General features: G+C 43.2%; 1 protein-coding gene across 1 annotated transcript in view; it reads left to right on the top strand.

Annotated features, from left to right (window-relative positions):
- The first annotated feature begins 684 nt into the window (after positions 1-684).
- OTOA (otoancorin) overlaps positions 685-20,762 on the top strand; it is a 78,942-nt gene continuing 58,864 nt past the window's right edge. Inside the window, exons 1-9 of the mRNA XM_053555835.1 lie at positions 685-779; positions 1,109-1,137; positions 1,230-1,260; positions 1,373-1,400; positions 2,628-2,715; positions 4,878-5,009; positions 9,406-9,641; positions 14,293-14,396; positions 18,545-18,645. Of these exons, the coding sequence (XP_053411810.1) occupies positions 689-779; positions 1,109-1,137; positions 1,230-1,260; positions 1,373-1,400; positions 2,628-2,715; positions 4,878-5,009; positions 9,406-9,641; positions 14,293-14,396; positions 18,545-18,645 (840 nt within the window). The 5' untranslated portion in view covers positions 685-688. The remainder of the gene's footprint in view (positions 780-1,108; positions 1,138-1,229; positions 1,261-1,372; positions 1,401-2,627; positions 2,716-4,877; positions 5,010-9,405; positions 9,642-14,292; positions 14,397-18,544; positions 18,646-20,762) is intronic.

Below are 20,762 nucleotides of genomic sequence, written 5' to 3'. Positions count from 1 at the left end.
CCAGCTACTTTTTGTTGCAATTGTCGTTGTTTAGCAAGCCTGGGCCAGGTTTGAACTCGCCAGCCCCCATGTGTGTGTTTGGCGCCCTAACCACTGAACTACGGGCGCTTAGCCTATATAACCTTGGTTGATTGACTTTTTCAACTCAATGTAATTCCCTTTAGGTCCATTCATATTGTTACATCTATCAATTTTTTTGTTCCTTTTTATTGCGGAGTAGTGTTCTATGGCCTGGATATGCCACAGTTAGTTTAACTTCACCCAGTGAAGGACATTTGGATTGGTTCTAGTTTTATAGTTTCTTATAAAATTAAGTATTGACTTCACATACATCCCAGCAATTAAAATCTTAGGCATTTATCCCAGAAAAGTGAAAACTACTGTTCACATAAAGACCTGTAGGCAAAGGTTCATAATCCTGTGAACACTCCTCTTTGCTGGATCGAGGGGTCCGAAGATGGTGGTAAGATGAAAAATAGGCCATTTGCAGTCACCACGGAGAGAATGATGTGTCTTAGACTAGACTAGAGATTTAAATGGAACAAAGTTGATGGAATTCTAAAATTGTTTTCTCAAGGTTCAGGGGATCTGGGTTTACTTGTGTTTCTCTTTTGTCTTTTGAATGTCCTTAAATATATGTAAAAAACCAAACCTGAGCCAGTTTTATGCTTGACTTCACTGCAGGAGAATGTGTCAGGAATCAATGACATACTCCCTCTTCCTTTTTCTTTTTCTGAGCCATGGAGTGGCCAGTCAGAGAGTTCTAGATTCCAGTGCGGGTAAGTATTGCGGGAACCCTTCATGGTTTATGTTGGGTATGTTGTGGGTATATTGTGGAATAGGTCAATTTAGGTACTTGATGTCTTAAGATGTTTGAGTGAGTGTGTGTGTGTGTGTGTGTGTGTGTGTGGTCATTTTTAATGATTATTCTAAAAAAGTTTTTCAAATCAAGGCTCTTTCACATTGAACACAAATATAATTAGAACTCACTAAAAATTTCCTTTATGAGTGGCTTTCTTTGGGGGGGGGCTTTTTTTGCAATGCAAATTTGTATTTTTGAAGGTCACACAATTCAATTCTAGTTATATATTCAATGGTTTTCTTACAGATTTGCATCCGTTGTTGCAAAAAATGGCAGTGAGTATTCCATTTTCTTTTAATCAAAATTCCCTCTCCTGGAACTGCCAACTTTTGGAGGTGATACTTGATGTTATCTCTCTGCCTTTTAGGAAGAAATAATAGATGGAAGCTATCTGAATGGTAATGTGCCCCCTCTGTCTCCATTCGCTGCTTCTAAGAATTTCAAACAGAATGCGGCTGTGATCTCTGTGGAGTGATTTTTAAGTTGTCTTTTCATTTTATTCCATTGTAGCATTACTGGATCTCATACAGTTTCACAGGTAACCTGCCCTCCAAGAAAGAGGAAGGGATGGGATAGACTTTTAATAAAAATTTGTAACGGATATTGCTTAATTATAGAATCATACATGCTCATTACAAATGCCAACCAATGCAGAAGTTTTAAAAAAGTCAACGCCCTTGTTCCACAAACCTTTATTCCTTCTCTGCTCCAGCATAAGAGCCAAAAGCTATTGAGTGTCAGTACTATGCTAAGGGCTGGTTTATAGAAACACATTTGATCCTGACAAGTAGAAGGGTAGGTCTTCTTGTTATCCCATTGGACAGAATAGTGAAACTGAGGCCCAGGGAAGGAGCATCATGGCAGCTGTGGTCCACACAGCAGGATGAAAAGACCAGAGCTGGAATGGGGACCAGCAGCTTGGATCCAGCGCCCGCTCCCTTCACTGTCGGGCCATGTGCTGCACACGCCTGTGAGCCAGATAGTATTGTGGAAAGGCTGCTATTAACAAATAATTCTAACATGATGAATTCTATGAAGGAGAAGAGATGTGGGAACTTGGGACCCCCCCTGTCAGGGACAGTGAATTATGTTAAAGATTCCCAGTAACTACTTCTCTCTCAAAGATAATGCTGATTGATAGTTTTGGATATATTCTTTTAGGCTAAATATTTTACTTATTCATTAATTTCCATCCATCCATCCCTCTATTTATAACAAATGGGGGATTATAAAAGGCTGTTATAGTGAGGATCTACTATGTGTTGGAGACTGTCTTAAGCAATTTATGTGTGGCTAAATTTAATTTTCACCATTTTTGGCCATATTTCATAGAAAGGGAAATTGGAGCGCAAGAAAATTTATCAAATTGCCTCAGGCCACACAAGTAAGTGTTAGAGCCAGAGCCCACACTCTTAACCTTGCTATTCCAGCCTCTTGTGGCATACACGGTGCCGGCTTTTGAAACTTAAATATAGTCAGGACATCTTTCCAAAGCAAGTAGTTTGGATTGTAGTCAACCTAAGGGGATTATTATGGGAATTAGAATGTGGCGTATAGCTCAGAAATCGAGAATTGTCTTTGAGAGAATGGAATCCAGACAGATTCCTACAGTTGGAAACCCTGTGCCTGGTTAAGAAGTCTTCCACTTCTATGCACTCATTCCTAGCACCCCCTTTCTAAACTCCTGTCCCCTGGGCACTCTGCACAGAACCACTTGTAGGGGAACCTGTCATTGTGACCTCCTCCCCTCTGTCTTTGATTGAAGCTCCCATGTGTGGACCGCAGATCTGCCCCATAAAGTCCTGGCCTACCTGAATTCACGGAATGTTCCCTTCACCATCTCCAGCCTTCAGGTGTGTACCTGAGACTTATCCATATGTTCCCCTCTCATGTTCAGGGATTGCAAACTTAAGGGCTGGGTCACTTGGAGAAGTTGGCTGAGTGTAGAGAAATTCTTTACTTCTGCAAAGGAAAGTGTTTTGCCCAGTTTTTCTAGAAACACAATACAAACTCTTTGGACTTTCTTTTACTTTCCAACTTTTGATGGAGACAAGGAGTGTTAGGGCATAGGCTGAGATACTGTAACAAAGAGACCCCACATTACAGAAACCAAAGCAATTTATTGTATTGGTGGGAGATCAGAGATCTCAAATGAACCATATTTGTTCTCCAATCCAGGGGAGTGAGGAGAGGAAGTGAAGGGTAGGCGTCTCGTTTTCTGATAATGTGACTGGCAAGTCACACAATTTTGTCTGCTCGAATTCCATTGGCTCACATGCCTTAGTCACCTCGTATTGCAAAAGAGCTGTGTACACAGCTAACTTTGAGGAGTTCTGTTGATAAAACGAACAGAGAGACAGTGGATATTTGGGTATAATTATCGGTCTCTTAATCATGGGTCCAAGAAATATTTTTCTTCCTTTTAACTCTACTACAGAGAAAAGAACTGCACAAGCATGTTGATAGGTGACAAAGACTATTTGCCTTACGGGGTACTGGGGCAGGGTGTGGACTGTGGTAAACTGGACGGCACATGCTTCTTCAGCAGGACCATCAGCCTAGCGGGGCACATTGCGTCCAGATTGCGAATAGCACAGCACATTGAGGAAATACTCTTTCAGTATTCAAAAACTATTACCAGGCTTAGCAAAGAAGCCACTCAACATCACTAACTGAGGAATACAGTTCTGACAGATTGTGTTTCAATTTTTACTTACATTTTAACAAAACATGAAAATGCCAACCAACATTCACATCATGACTACACTCAGAGAGCTGATTGTCTACTGTTGGCCCCACATGGCATCTGCTTTCCTTCTCCTGTTCATCAGTTGTGACAACCTCAAGAAAAGTAACGCCTGCCTCTTTTCTGTCCAGTAGTAAGGCGTCCCCTGGGATGTATCTATTTTAGCCTGATTAGCAGATATATGACTTCTTTTCCTAGTGCACACCATATGAATTCAAATCTACTTTCTGCCATAGTTCTAAACAGTGAGGACTTAGTGGAGAACAAGACAGTCATGTTACTACTCACAGGGACCTTTTATTCTTGGGGGACAGACATTAAGTAAATCATTATTCCACTCATTCAGGATAAAGAGTAATAGATGGTACCACTGAGCACTTATTGTATGCTAGGCACTATTGAAAACACTTTACCCACTCACTTAATCCCTGTTCACAATCCTACATGGTAAGCCCTACTCTCATCCCATTTTTCAGATGGGAAGACTGAGGCCCGGAAGTAGTGTTGCTGATTTAGCGGATAAAAATACAGATGCTCAGTTAAGTTTGAATTTCAGATAAACAAGAAATAATTTTTTACTATAAGTGTGTCCCATGCAACACTTGGGACATAGTTATATTAATTAATATTATTTGTAACTTGTCCAAAGCCACAGAGCTAGTAAGGTGATGATTTGCTTTGGAGTTGTCTTGTTTTTCAAAGCTCCTCTGTTTAAGGGAGGTTTAGAAAATATTTCCCAGATAGCAGAGGAAATCTGTTTCAGAAGAGGCTGGTTGGTGGCTTTTGCTCCAGAGTTTGTTCATTTGTCCTGAATTTGCTCCTGTCTGATAGCTTAAGTTTGAGCAGCAGCGCCATCTAGGGGTGCTAAGCTTTCTGGGCAAAGGCCAGCTGCTCCAGAACTGAAGCAGCGGTCAGTTTCCGGGACCCGGCAGGCCACGGGATGGGGAAATCAAGTTGGCTGGGCCTGTGGAGTTATTTCAGAAAGCACATGCCCTGTGGTTGGCATAAAGGGGGTGTGTGCCTGGTGTTACCAAGTCTTTGAATTTTCCAAGAGAAGCTGGGAATCTGAATTTTGTGAGGAATGCCTTGACTTTTAAATATTGGCAGCTAATGAGAAAATTTGGAGCTGGCCAAGCCAAACACGTTTCCAGGCTGCTAGTTGTGATTTCTACAGTGAATTAGGTAGCCTGGCCAGGCTGCTTGCCGTGGTGCTGGCCACATGCTCCTGTCCTTCTGTCCTCACTGACTCTCCTAACACCCCACACCCAGGCAGCCATGGAAAATCACCTGCAGGAGCGTTTGCACCAGCCCCAGAAGCTGCTGGAGGACCTGAGGGAAACAGATGCTCAGCGATTCCACACTGCCATGAAATGCCTCTTAGAAGAAAAGAAAGGCCGCTTGGTGAGGCGTTTTTTGGCATCCTGGAGTAGGGTAGAGGAAGTCCAGGGCCAATTGGGATTGGTTAAAGGCATTCAAATGGAGTCTGACTCAGGCTTCCTCCCCATCTCTTACTCCCCAACCCCCTAGAGCTTTAGGATCTAGGCTTTCTCACTTTCTCCAGAGTTCAAATGAAGAGCCTTATAATTCATAGTCTTGTGGGTACTTAGAAATGAGGGGTACTGAGGATCTTCTAATAGTTTGGCTCGATAAACATTCATGAATGGTTACTATGCACCGGAGGATACAGATGAATGATTCCCCTTGCCTTCAAAGAGCTTATAGTCTGTAGGGGAAAAAAATAACAGAAACAGATAATTTTCACCAAATGAGACTATGATACAGGAGCATCAGAAAGCTAGACCTCTGAGCCCTGAAAAGCCCTTGGGATCCAGAAGGGCGAGGTGTACAGCGCTCTCTGTCTCTCTCTCTCCCTCTCTTAGGTAGGGTCTTACTCTGTTACCCAGACTGGAGTGAAGTGGCTAATCACTGCAGCCTTGAACTCCTGGGCTCAAGCCACCCTCCTATCTCAGCCTCCCAAGTAGCTGGGACTATAGGCACGTGCCACCATGCCCAGCTAATTTTTTTTTTTTTTAACTTTTTGCAGAGATGGAAGTCTCAGTATATTGCCCAAGGTGATCTCAAACTCTTGGCCTAAAGCAATCTTCCCACCTTGGCCTCCCACAGTGCTGGGATTATAGGCATGAGCCACTGTACCCAGTCTAGAGTTTTCTTTTTAGAGACAGTTTAGTATGGAACAGTTTCTCCCCAAAGGAGTTGAACTATTTAAACATTTTAATCATATACTTATTTTAATGTCTGTCATTAAAATATGATAACGCATATCAAACCAGTTTGGTAGGTATATAAAGTTTCCTTTTGAAATAAATTTTTAAAAAAGGCTCAGTTCAAAGAACAATATGAAGTAAATAATAGGAAAGGCGGTACAAAAATATGGCCAAAAAGGGGCTGTGGTTTAGGAAAATGATACTGCTTAATGTTTACTGAGGATTACTGTGTGTGAGTTATTATCTTAAGGTTACATTCAGCAAACTGTTTCTGCAAAGGGCCAGATAGTATTTTAGGCTTTGAAGGGCATACATTCTGTGTCTCAATTATTCAGCTCTGCCATCTGTGGGAAGGCAGCCACAGGTTATTACATGGGTCAAGATACACAAAAACTAAGAAAAGTGAAATCCTCCTGGACAGACACAAATGAAGCCTTATCAGCAGTACCTAGGAGGTGGTAACAGCAAGGTGAGTTGAAACTTGCATGGGTGAATCAGAAAGGATACTGGTAACTGGGTTTCTTGTAAGTGAAATAATGGACCATAACATAGTCTGTCTCAAAACTTTTGTAGAGGCCTATGTAGTTAATGAATGGGTACAGATGTGTCCCAAGAAAATTTTATTTATAACACAGGTGATAGGCCATATTTAGCCTGATGACCACTGTTCTAAGGGTTTAACATTCATGGACTCGTTGAACATGCTCCAGGACCTTTGGAAATGAAATTAATAAGGATCTTACCATTCTGGCTGGGTGTGGTGGCTCGCACTTTTAATCTTAGCACTCTGGGAGGCTGAGGCTCAGGCTGATCACCTGAGCTCGGAGAGTTCAAGACTGAGGAAGAGCGAGACCCCATCCCTGCTAAAAATAGAAAAATTAGCCGGGCATTGTGGCAGGTGTCTGGAGTCCCAGCTGCTTGGGAGGCTGAGGAAAGAGGATTGCTTAAGCCCAAGAGTTTGAGGTTGCTGTGAGCTATGATGCCATGACATTCTACCCAGGGTGACAGAGTGAGTTCTGTCTCAAAAACAAACAACTTATCATTCTAGTATTCATATGAGGAAACTGGGGCTTGGAGAGGTTTAGTAGGTAACCGCTGGTTACACAGCTCAGAAGTGGCAAATCTGAAGTTAAAACCTGGGCTTCTGAGTCCAACTCTGAGCCTTTTTGGCATCTGGTGAAATTCATAGGCTCCATCTCAGAATAATGTTTTAAAACCTATAAAACAAAATACCAAGGATTACAAAGGAAGCCAATTCTGTAATCAGACACATTTGGGGTACAGTAATTGATGTGCTTCTTTAACACAATCACAAGATTTAGCAGCAGGCCTAAGAACTTCCGTAATTTTGAGGAAGTCGTCGAGTGCAAATAAAAGGTCAAGATATCTGCAACAACCGGGATATGTCATGAAAGTATCCATGATTTTGGCTCGGCACCTGTGGCTCAAGCAGCTAAGGCACCAGCCACATACAACTGAGCTGGCGGGTTCGAATCCAGCCAGGGCCCGCCAAACAACAATGACGATTGCAACCAAAAAATAGCTGAGCATTGTGGTGGGTGCCTGTAATCCCAGCTACTTGGGAGGCGGAGGCAGGAGAATCACTTAAGCCCAGGAGTTGGAGGTTGCTGTGAGCTGTGATGCCACAGCACTCTACCCAGGACGACAGCTTGAGGCTCTGTCTCAAAAAAAAGAATGTGTCCGTGATTTCAAGCAATGACAAAGTCAAAGATCCTATACCGGGTGGCACCTGTGGCTCAAAGGGGTAGGGCGCCGGCCCCATATGCTGGAGGTGGCAGGTTCAAACTCAGCCCTGGCCAAAAACTGCAAAAAAAAAAAAAAAAAAAGTTGCTACCAAAGATCCTATACCACTGCCAAACCTCATTGCACACATCCATCCCTGAAGGAAATGTTAAATATATGTCAGCTCTATGCTAGTAAAAATGAGGATGCAATTTCCCCCCAATGTTTATAGATGCCCTAATTTTCCCCAGTCTTTTGCTTAAGAACACCTAAGTGCATACTGTCAACCACTACACTGTTTAGCCACTTACAGTGAATGGCTGAAGTTAGGAAACACTTGATAATGGTTAAAGTGTGGGTTTGTGCCCAGATACACTTGTTTCAGACCCCAACCCCTTGTATGTTTGGGCTAGTTACATATTCTGTTTTGTTTCCGTCACCTATGACGTTGAGCTTTAAAGAAGCATGTAACGTTTTGTTGAGTGTTGACCAGGCACCAGGCATTTTACAATCATCTCATTGAATTCTTATGCAAGCAAAAGAAGTGGGTACTGATTTTATCTCCATCTTATAGAGGAGAAAGCTGTAGCTTGGAAAAGATAAATCCTTTGCTCAAGGACACACAGGTAATAAGGGAGGCCCTGGGATTTGACCTAACCCTGGGACCCATGGGGCTTAACCTATAGGACTGTCCATGAGAATTACGTGAGAGGATGCTGGTTTCCTCCATGCTTGGCGCTGTTGCCTGATGTGTAGTCAGCGTTCAGTAAAGTGCTGCTGTTTTTGAAGGGTGTGTGGGGTGAAGGACAGAGACATCAGTCAGGTGGTGACTAAACCAGGTTAGCATTCCTGGGTTCTGTGGATCAAAGGATTACTTCCTTCTTTCCTTCCTTCATTTATTCTAATAGGCTATTTTTAGGTCTTCTGGGCCCCAGGCACTTCCACTGTGCACATGGTTTAGGCCCCAAGGACTTTTCTAGCTCACCCCTAGATAAGCACTGGAATCAATGCCTGGGCTCCATCCTAGACCAATTTAATCAAACTCTAGGTAGTAAAGCCAGAGATCTGTAATTTTTCAGAGTTCCCCATGTGATTCTGATGAGTGGCCAGCGTTGAGAACCATGAGCGTGGCAGTCAGGTACCTGAGCATTTTTTTTTTTTTTTTTGTAGAGACAGAGTCTCACTGTACCGCCCGAGGGTAGAGTGCCGTGGCGTCACACGGCTCACAGCAACCTCTACTCTTGGGCTTACGCGATTCTCTTGCCTCAGCCTCCCGAGGAGCTGGGACTACAGGCGCCCGCCACAACGCCCGGCTATTTTTTTGTTGCAGTTTGCCCGGGGCTGGGTTTGAACCCGCCACTCTCGGCACATGGGGCCGGCGCCCTACTCACTGAGCCACAGGCGCCGCCCCGGTACCTGAGCATTTTTGCTGCATCATAGAGTTTGGCTCAGGATCCTCTGAGAGCACATAGTGGAGGGAGATCTGACCTGAAGTAGGAAGTTGAAGAGGATCAGAGAGGACTTCCCCTGGGAGGTGGCCAGTGAACTCAGCCTTAAAGGGTAAGCTGGATATTGCCAGGAGAAGGAGCAGGGCAGGTGTGACAGGCATGATGTATCTGGAGAGTGGGAAGGCTCCAGAGTGAGTGCAGTGGGTGAAAAGCCTTGACTTTTTTGGGTAGGTGATGGAAAGTTCTAGAAGTTTTGACCTAGCAGTATGGTATTAATCAGTGATCCTGATTTTCTTCACTGCTGCATTGTGTGCTCAATCTCAGGACTTCCAAATGGAGAGGGAGCTCTGAAGGTGACCTTTGCTTCTCTCATTGCTTCAGGACCTGCAGGACACTGTCATTGACTTGGGAGAGATTCGGGAACAAGCCTTGCAGAGCCCTGGCGTGAACCGCAGCCTGTTTCTCATCACACTGGAGAGGTGTTTCCAGGTGTTGAACTCCCTGGAGTGTGTGGAGATTCTGGGCAGGTTGCTCAGGGGGTCCTCGGGCAGCTTTCTCCAGCCAGACATCACAGAGCGGCTCCCCCGGGACCTGCGTGAGGATGCCTTTAAGAACCTGTAAGTGCATCCTCTCACCCACCAACCTCACACACTGTCCATCAGGGGCTATGTGAGAGTTTGAGGATAGCTGTTAGTAGGAAGAAGACAGGTGGAGACAGGTTGCTATGTGCAAATTCTGGAGCCAGTGCTTAAAGTCTGTAAAGTTGAGAGATGGTTTGATTGAAATAGTGTCTCCCAAATTTCAGCAGCTCTGGTGCCATCCTGACAATTTTTGCCACACCTATGTGCCACCTGTACCCACTCTATATTATTTTCTTTGTGTTTTTCTCTGTCAGGATTCATTCTTTTTACCTAATAGTATTTATTTTGAAAGTAAATTTGATATCATGACTATAAATGGGAAACTAGTATCCTTTGTCTTAAGTAAAAATAAATTTAATGAAAAAATGTCACTGAATCCTAGATATGTTGCTTACCTAAGTGTCTTAGTTTGAATTTCCATAACAAAATTACCACAGACTGGGTGGCTTAAACAACAAACATTTGCTTCTCACAGTTCTGGAGGCTGGGAAGTTCAAGACCAAGATGCTGACAGGTTTGGTGTTGGATGAAAGCCTGCTTTTTGGTTATAGAAAGTGCTCTCGCAGGGTGGCACCTGTGGCTCAAGGAGCAGGGCGCCAGTCCCATATACTGGAAGTGGTGGGTTCAAACCCGGCCCCGGCCAAAAAAAAAAAAAAAAAAAAAGAAAGAAAGTGCCCTCACATAGTGGAAGGGGTGAGGACATTCTCTGGGTTCTCTTTTATAAGGGCTCTAATTCTATTCATGAGGGCTTAACCCTCATGACCTAATCACCTCTCACAACCCACTTCTTAACACCATCACCTTGGGGGGTAGGATTTCAACATGTGAATTTGGGGAGTCACATTCAGTCCAGAGTATGAAGGCTCTGCATCTTGGGCCTGTTCTCCTAATTAAAAAAGGAGCTGAGTGTATGTTAAAGACTCACTGGCAGTAAACTGAGATTTTCTCCTTGAGGGACAGCAGCAGGAGTGGCAGAGAACTGCAAAAAGAAGACTTTTCTCCCATTTGAATGCTCTGCCAGCTCATGCTTGTTATCACCCAGCCCTGTATGAAAAAATGCTTAGAGGGACACCAAATCAGAGAACGATATCTGGGACTTGAAGGCCATAGGTGTTCTTACTACCACCAATCTACTTCTTTTACTAATTACAGAGCTCTATATGGCCCCACAAAGCTTTTTCTAAATCTAAAGATGAATAAGAAGATGGAAAAAACCCAAAATGATGACCACATGCTCTATTCTTTTTTATTTTTTTGCAGCCAAAGGAATATAGGGAAAACGGACATTATACTGACCTTTTTATCTCCAGGATGTCTGCTTTTTTGGCTAAGACACCTGTCACATGAATCCCTTTTGCTCTGCATGCCATACACAATCCCTTTCAAATTCAGCATCTCCCCTCTCCTCCACTCACTCCAGTTGTATGTAGGTGGGCGTGGAGGTGGAGAAAACATCACCAAGAGAGGGAATTTGTTGTTTGTTCATTTGTTTTTTTTGAGTGCCATGGCCGCAGCCCAGCTCATAGCAACCTCAAACCTCTGGGCTCAAGCAATCTTCCTGCTTCAGCCTCCTGCGTAGCTGGGACTATAGGTGCCTGCCACAATGTCTGGCTAATTTTTCTATTTTTAGTAGAGATGGGCTCTCGCTCTTGCTCAGGCTGGTCTGAAACTCCTCAAGGGATCCTCCTGCCTTGGCCTCCCAGAGCATTAGGATTACAGGTGTGAGCCCAGCTGGGAGAGGGAGTTTGTTGATTATCGCTTATCTGATTGCAAGTGATAGAAAGTCCACTCAAACGGTCTCGAGCCAAAAAGGAAATTATTGGATCATGTTCTTGAATAATGTAGGTCTGGCTTCAGGCACAGCTGGATCCAAAGGCTCAAATTATGCCACCAGGAACATCCGTGTTTTTTTTCTCTCTCTGCTTTGCGCTCCTGTGGTTGGCCTCACTGTCAGTCAGGCTCTCTCTGCAGGTGGCCCTGGCAGATCCTGCCTACTTCCTCAGAGTACCGTGGACAGAGGAAACTTAATTTAGTCTCTCTTTCTAACAGTTCTGAGCAAAGCACTGGACCTGATTCCCACTGGTTCAGACTTGGGTTAGGTGCACATCCTAAACCAATCATGTGACCAAAGGCATTTAATATGCTGAATGGTTTAGATGTGGGCAGATCCCAACCCAAACAACTTAGACCAAGAGTGGGAGAAATGTGGTATTCTCGGGAAGAATTAAGGTACTGTTATAAGAAAAGGGGGGATGGCTGCTGGTCACTCAGAACCTGCAGATGTTCACTGAGAAACCCAACTTTATATAGGCTCTAAATAAGAGCTGGAGGGAAGTTTACACACCTTGTAGACAGAAAGACAACAGAACAATACAGACATAAGGTGGCCTGAGTCCAGATGCCCAGTTCTGGAGCAGAGTCTAGAACATGCCCCTGCTTCCACTGACCGTATGCTTATGGGCATCATCTGATTCAGCCTCTTCTGTCCTAGATAAAAAAACAAACAAACAAAAAAAGAAAAACCCTGAGAACTAGAGAGGAGATGGTGTCCCTGTGGTGACCCCATGGGATTTGCATTAATCTTTACCCAGGTCTCTTGAATCCTGATTTCGTCCTGTTCCATTTCTACCCTGCCATCCCTCTTCTCCCTGTGAGAATGATGCCATTAACCCCATCCTCATTTTTCACATGAGGACATCGAGGTACAGAGAGACTAAATAACTTGTCCTAGGTCAGTCTGTTAGGGAATGAGAGAGCTAGCATGTTTGCAGATAGGCAAGCTTTCCCTTTAATGATGTTTACCGTTTTTTATTTTTATTTTTTTTAAAAAGAATCATATCTTTCTCCTACCCTTGCTTTTCCACCAACTCTTGCTCTTAAAGTAAAATGAAAATTAAAGAAAAGAAAAAGAAAAATAGAGAAGACATTAAATTTGGCTTAAGGGAAATTTGCTCATTCACATTAAAAATGCCTGGGGGAGTGACAGGGATAAAATCTAAGCTTAGAAAAGGTCCGCGAATGGGCTGTTTGGTGATGTTCAGTAGTGGGGGGTGGAGGGTGAGGGAAAGTTTCCAGGAGAGTCACATTCAGCTGATTTGCTGGTTGAGCAGGAGGGGTGATCAGTGCAAACACTGTGAAAAGGTGAGTCCTATTTGGACCAAATAGGACCTCTGAGTAGGGCTAGAGGCGGTAACTTGGACCACAGGGAGTGACATGGGGGCAGGCAAATCAGATTGGAGTGGCTTAAAAAATGACCCAGGCATTTCATCTCCAGCAGGAGGTCTATAAACCAAAAGCCAGAGAATAACAGGCTTTGAAGGGGATAGGAGAAATCAGAAGCCTCCTACCCTGCTGTGGGAATGTACACGGAGTAGCCGCTTTGGAAATAGTCTGGCTGTTCCTCAAGAAGTTCAGCAGAGTTGTCATTTAATCCAGCAGTTCTGCCCTGGGTATATACCCAAGAGGCAAGAACACCTAATACGTGTCCACACAAACATGCACATGAATGTTTATAGGAGCATTATCTATAGATATTATACCAAAATATCTATCAACTGATGAGTGGCTAAACAAAATACAGTAGAACCTCTGTAAGTTGACCACCCCAGGGACAATAACAAATTGGTCAACATACAGAGCTGGCCAACATAAGGAGCTTTCACTGAATACACGTGGCGCATGTCTGGTCTATGTAAAGCAGGTCAACTTTAGGAGGTGGTCAATGTAGGGAGGGATCAAGTCTGGAGGGTCTACTGTATGTTATATTCGTATAACAGGGTCTTATTTGGCCACTATTAGGAATGAAGTAATGAACCCGGGGACACCATGCCAAGTGAGAGAGGCCAGGCGCAAGGCCTGCATATCATCTGATGTCATTTACACGAAATGTCCAGAACAAATCTATACAGACCGGAAATAAATTAGTGGTTTCTAGAGCTGGGGAAACTGGATGTTGAGAGGTGACAATAAGGGTATGAGGTTTCTTTTTGAGGTGCTTAAAATGTTCTAAATTAGTCGCAATAATGGTTGCACAACTCTGAGACTACAATGAAAACTATTGAATTGTACACTTTTTTATTTTTTGTGTTTACTTTTTTGAATTGTGCACTTTTAATGGCAAATTGGCATATGCATAAAGCTTTCCTCCCTTCCCTGCCACTAAAAGGACCAAGAGTGAGGAAATGGAGATAGTATGTGTAGAACACGGTATGAAAGGTATTTAGCTGAGAGGGGAAAGAAGAAAAATGGGAAAAATAGCTACATATGGAAAAGGAATGGAAAGTTTTTTTTTTGAGACAGAGTTTCACTATGTTGCCCTCAGCAGAGTGTCACAGCAACCTCAAACTCTTGGGCTCAGTGAGTCTCTTGCCTCAGCCTCCCAAGTAGCTGGGACTACAGGTGCCCGCCACAACACATGGCTATTTTTTGTTGCGGTTGTCATTGTTGTTTAGCTGGCCTGGGCTGGGTTCGAACCTGCCAGGTGTATGTGGCTGGCGCTGTAACCACTGTACTACAGGCGCTGACCCGGCAAGAGGTTTTCTTTTTTAACACAGGACAGCTTTGGGCACGTTTGCTATTTTGACTCTCATTGTTTGCTATTAATTGATGCTGTGTTTGTGGCATTTAGATCTGCGGTGTTCAAAGATCTCTACGACCAAACCTCAGCTCATTCCCAGAGAGCTCTCTACTCCTGGATGACTGGAATTTTGAGGACATCCTCCAATGCCACTGGTGAGCCTGTGCTTTGAGGTGGGGTCACTTCTGGGGGAGAAATACATTCTCAAAGAGATGCCTTGTCTCTGCAAACATGGGTTTGATTTCATTGTCTCTTATGATTTTCACTGCCCTCCCCACCTCCAAAAAGAATTTGATGTGCCTTATGGAATAAGACACAAACCCCACTTCATCAACACGCTCTTCCCATGTTGAAGTATCTGAAATAATGATGTCTCTGCATCTGACAATCAATGGTGTGTCCTAGTTTTTTAGTGGAGTGTAAATAATGATGGCATCTTAGATTAGATGAGAACCTTTAGAATAGGCAGTTATGAGTCCAACATCTGTGTACAAAAATCTGTATTAAAATAGCACAAGATAATTTTATTAGAAAGTCTAGGCAATAAAGCACAGAAATTTAACTCTGAACTTCCTGGCAACAAAGTCAGAAATAGGTCAGGCTTTGTTTATTTGCCATAAAGCCTACTTATGTCCTAGAGTAGTCGTATTTATAGAGACAGGGATTAGAATGGTGGTAGAGTTTTGATTTTGCAAGATGTAATAAGTTTCGGTTATGGATGGTGGTGGTGGTTGCAGTGTGGATGTTCTTATTACCCCTCAGGTACACACTTAAAAATGGTTAAGATGTCCGGTGGCTCATGCCTGTAATCCTAGAACTCTGGAAGGCTGAGGTGGGTGGATCCTCTGAGCTCAAAAGTTCAAGGCCAGCCTGAGCAAGAGTGAGACCCCGTCTATTTTCTAAAAATAGAAAAATTAGCCAGGCATTGTGGTGGGTACCTGTAGTTCTAGCTACTTGGGAGGCTGAGGCAGGAGGATGTCTTGGGCCCAGGAGTTTGAGGTTCCAGGGAGCTATTATGACACCACAGCACTCTACCCAGGGCAAAAGAGTGACACTCTGTCTCAAAAAAAAAAAAAAAAAAAGTTAATATGGTAAATTTTATGTTATATGTACATTACTATAATTTTAAAAAGAGAGAAAGAAAAGAATAACTATATAGATTAATAATGCAGACAATTTCTCAGATAGCTTCAACTTGTCAAATATTTAATGCCAGTAATGTAAATACTATAAACTTTTAAGCATTTCTTTTGAAAGCCACTATGTGTCAGTAGCTGAGGATGGAAATAAAATAAGACAAAATTTCTGCTCTCATGGCTCTATTGTTTTCTTTTTTTTTCTTTCCTTTTTTTGTTGTTGTTGTTGCAGTTTTTGGCTGGGGCTGGGCTTGAACCCGCTACCTCTGGTATATGGGGCCAGTGCCCTACTCCTTGAGCCATAGGCACTGTCCTTTATTATTTTCTTGTGGAGGGTTAGGTGGAAAAAACTTTTTTTTTTTTTTTTGTAGAGACAGAGTCTCACTTTATGGCCCTTGGTAGAGTGCCGTGGCATCATACAGCTCACAGTAACCTCCAGCTCCTGGGCTTAAGCGATTCTCTTGCCTCAGCCTCCCGAGCAGCTGGGACTACAGGCGCCCGCCACAACACCCAGCTATTTTTTTGTGGCAGTTTGGCTGGGGCTGGGTTTGAACCCGCCACCCTCGGCATATGGGGCCGGCGCCCTACTCACTGAGCCACAGGCGCCGCCCTGTGGAGAAAACTTTTAAACACATAAGTTAATTAAAAAGAAAGAAAGAGAGAGAGAGAATTTACATACTGGTAGCTACTATGAAGAAAATAAAAAGGCTAAATGCCATGGAAAGAGTTACTGCAGGTACTTTCTACCAGAAGGGACCTTTGGTAGGGACCTACCAAATTTTCTGTGAACTTAACTGTCTTTGTCTCAGCTATTCAGTTTTGATCTTGCAGCTTGAAAAAGGCCATAGACAATAGATGAATGGGAGTGGCTGTGTCCCAATAAAACTTTATCGATGGACACTGAAATTTGAAATTCATATAATTTTCACGTGTCATCAAATATTATTGTTCTTTTGAAATTCATTTCAACTGTTTAAAAATGTAAAACCATTTTTGGCTCACAGTTGTATAAAAACAGGTGGTAGGCTGGGTTTGGCCCGTGGGCTGGAGTGAGGAAGCAGGGAAGATTCTTGAGCAGTTGACATTTGAATTAAGACCAGAATGAGAAGATGAAATCAGTCATCTGATTGTGAGGTGCTGGAGGAAGGGCATTTCAGTGAGAGGGACCAGCAAATACAAAGGCCCTGAGGTGGATGAGCTTGGTGCGAGGAAGACAAAGAAAGCTAGTGGGGGGTGGTGCCCTCAGTGGTTAGGGCGCTGGCCACATACATCGAGGCTGGCAGGTTAGAACCCAGACCGGGTGAGGGAAAACAGCAATGACAACTGCAACAGCAACAAAAAGATAGCCAGGTGTTGTGGCTGGTGCCTGTAGTCCCAGCTTCTTGGGAGGCTGAGGCAAGAGAATTGCTTAAGCTCAAGAGTTTGAGGTTGCTGTGAGCTGTGATGCCACAGCACTTTACTGAGGGCGACATAGTGAGACTCTGTCTCAAAAAAAAAAAAAAACCTCGTGGGGTTGGAGTATAGGGAATGCCAATCAATCCTTTTCCTGGAATTAAGCTCTGAGATTTGGGTATAACGAACATTAAACAACATCATAATCGATGTCTTTGATGCGTAGCAGAATTCCCTCTGCCTGGTGCATAATTATGGCCTCTAGGAATATGAGTCTCACACTGTGTAACCATAAGAAAGTCACTCAACCTCTAGACTTCCTTGAGTCTTTATTACCAGAGTTTAATTAGGCACAGACTTTCCTTCTAAAATTCCTACATGGTATGTTTCATTATCAAACTACAGTGAATTAAAATTAATTCTATCTAGACCTTAATTTTTTTTTTTCATGAAGGTCCTTGAAGTAACTGGAAATGCTTTGGCTGTTAAAAATATCCCAGGCTTAGGGATCAGGATTCTTTAGAAATACAGTTCATGCTTAACAATTAAGACATGAACAACTCTGCTTGGTTCTCAGTGGATTTTGTGGTTCTACCTTAAAATCTTCTAGCCCTCTGGGGTCAGCCTTTCCTCCAGGAGTTAAGGCAACTGTCTGGAGTCCCCAGTTAAGACATCATAGGGAGTCTGCCTGTGATCATCCCAACATTTCTGATTCCTGGAATGGGGGTGGCACGGCACCCTGCATTTTCTTGAGAATCAGACCATGCACCAGCTGACTTCTCTATCTCTTTTGGGTGTCTGTCATTGCTTACCTCTTCTGCAACAGCATCACTGCACCTGTTACCCCCCTCTCTTATTTCCTCAAATGCCACCAATGCAATGGGATCGTGTATACATGCCTCTCACTAAAGAATCGGGAGGAAATGGCGGCTGGCTCCAGCCCAGTGAAAATGGCGGCTGGCTCCAGCCCAGTGAAACTTGAAGATGAATCCTGGATATGACTGTTATTGAAAGTTTCACTGACATCTCAATGATGGGGAATTTCAAAAGCCGGGATAGGCATCCTTTGGGGAATTTAGAGATGGGAGAAAGCACTTCTGGCTAAGGAAATGAGATTTTACGGGAGAGGAAAATTTGAGGTCAATTTTGGAGGTAGGATTTGGACATAGGAGGGTCGAGGAAAGGCTTTCTAGGTGCTCAGAAAGCCCAACATATGCCAAGATTGGAGAACATTTGAGTGGGGAAGTACAAGCAATTTGGTTTACTTCAAATACAGTACCATGGTGATAGTTCATAAGGGTGATAATCATTATTAGTGGTGGCAATAAAATAGAGTCAGATGGGCAGCGCCTGTGGCTCAAAGGAGTGGAGTGCTGGCCCCATATACCGGAGGTGGCAGGTTCAAACCTAGCTCCGGCCAAAAACTGCAAAAAAAAAAAAAGAGAGTCAAACACATTTCAAGTTGCTGGATTATTTAGTAACCAATGAAACTGTGGATTTAAGTGTTAAATAATCTGCATTTCTAGCAAGTTCCCAGGATGGTGCTGACGCTGCTGATTCTAGGTACCACTCTATTGATAACAAAGTCTCGAAGGTGGTGGGCATTGCTGATTACATCCTGTGTGTAGCGTGGTGCCTCACAGGTAGGCGCTCAATAAATGGTTGTTGAATGAATTAATGACTGCAAAAGGAGGTCTTGACATAAAAGATACTGTTGGTGGTCACATCACGAGTGTGAAGGCCTTTACTTACTCTTTTTTTTTTTTTTTTTGTAGATGACTCTGTTTCATGGGTCAGTGCAGAAAACTTATGGATTTTGGGCAGATACATGGTTCACCTGTCATTCGAAGAAATTACAAAAATTAGTCCTGTAGAAGTAAGTTGGAAAAGTGCATTTATATGTCCCCATTATTAATATACCTGGGGTAAGATGTCTTCTAAATCTCTAATATTCAGCCAGCCAGTCAAGGTGCCCTGGAAATTGTCCACCTGCCTCAGCCCAGTATATCTTGAACCTCTAAAGAAAACTCTTGGAACAAGGTCACAAGTCAGTCATAGGAAGAAGGTCAGTCATAGGAATGTGTTTTGAAGAGTTAAGAAAAGGAAATGAGTTGTGGGCAACTAGGATAGCTCTGAGGTGAACAAGCATAATATAAAGAGAACGTTGGTTGTGAACCAAAAATCATTTACTTTTTCGTACTCAAGAAAGGCCAAGGACAATAGTTACAATGTTTTCTGTCCTTGGAAGCTGAACCCAAAGCTTGGGTTAGCAAATGGCTACTTCTATTTATAGCTACTTCTATTGATAGCTACCTTAGCTTGAGCAATGGTGGGATTTTAACTCTAGAGTTTACAGTGAAGAAATGTTTAGGTTCTAAGGTTACATAACTCGCAGTCCACCGGTTTCTCTCTTTCTAATGATGTTGATCCAATGACACTAAATTCTCTTAGGCATCATGAGTCTGGACTGAAGTCTCCAAAAAATGCTGCAAGCACAGAGGCATTCATAGAGAGTTTGGGGCTTGCTTCCATTTTTTAAAAAATTGTATGCCTCCTGACTTTCTCCTGGTCAGTGAGAGAAGCATTTGCATCAAATAACTGGCTTGTTCAAGGACCAGTCGACCCAACAATGTCTGTATAAAACCAGAGGCGGAATGAGAGTCACTGCTTTTACCTAAAAGGCTGGGAGTATTTCAAATGTCTTCCAATTTTTATAACTCTTTCTTAGGAATAACCCCACAACCCCTTATTTTTCCAATGTTGAGTGATTTTTAGGAAGTAGATACAGGTTAAATTATTAGAAAGGTGGGACTGAGGGGAGATTTTTAAGACCAATTACCCATTTGCAACTTTTCATAATTGAAAAATGTAGAGAAGGGAGGAGAAGCTAAGATTAAGAGGGGAAGCTAAGAGTGATGCCTAAGAGGGAGTTTTATATAGATAAAGAGTCCAGTCCACAAGGGAGCAACAACCTTATGAACCCTTTAAATACAGAATGACAGTGATCAAAATATGGAATGCAAAATCTGTTAGAAATACAAGGAAAAATGGATATGAAGCCTATAGTAGGAGACTTCAACATGCTACCAATGGACATGTAAGCAAAAAAGGAAATGATAATACAGAGAATCTGTGTCAGGTGCAGTGACTCATGCCTATAGTCCTAGCACTCTGAGAGGCTCAAGTGGGAGGATGGGTCCCTTAAGCTCAGGACTTCAAGACCCCGTCTCTACTAAAAATAGAAAAATTAGCCAGATGATGTGGTGGGCACCTATAGTCTCAGCTACCAGGAGGCTGAGGCAGGAAGATCACTTGAGTTCAAGAATTTGAGGTTACTGTGAGCTAGGCTGAGGCCACGGCACTCTACTGAAGGTGACAGAGTAAAACTCTGTCTCAAGGAATATAGAGACTCCAAATAGTATATTTAATAACATTGAATATAGGGTGGCGCCTGTGGCTCAGTGAGCGGGGCGCCGGCCCCATATACCAAGGGTGGTGGGTTCATACCCAGCCCTGGCCAAACTGCAACAAAAAAAATAGCCAGGCGTTGTGGCAGGCACCTGTAGTCCCAGCTACTCAGGAGGCTGAGGCAAGAGAGTCACCTATACCCAGGAGTTGGAGGTTGCTGTGAGCTGTGATGTCATATCATTCTACCAAGGGTGATAAAGTGAGACTCTGTCTCAAAAAATAAAAAAACATAAAATTGAATATATCTATGCTAAACTTTGTATCTTAAAAAGAGAATACATACTCTTTTCCATCACCCAAAGGCCATTTATAAACTCACTCATCCATTAAAAATATTCAGATTTCTGCACAGCCAAGAACACAGTAAATAAAGCAAGCAAACAGCCCGCAGAATGGGAGAAGATATTTGCAGGTTATGTCTCCGACAAAGGTTTAATAACCAGAATCCGCGGAGAACTCAAACGCATTAGCAAGAATAGAACAAGGGATCCCATCGCAGGCTGGGCAAGGGATTTGAAGAGAAAC

The sequence above is a fragment of the Nycticebus coucang genome, chromosome 12 (assembly GCF_027406575.1).
Source record: "Nycticebus coucang isolate mNycCou1 chromosome 12, mNycCou1.pri, whole genome shotgun sequence".
Lineage (NCBI taxonomy): Eukaryota > Metazoa > Chordata > Mammalia > Primates > Lorisidae > Nycticebus > Nycticebus coucang.
This window is presented reverse-complemented; position numbering and strand designations above follow the sequence as displayed.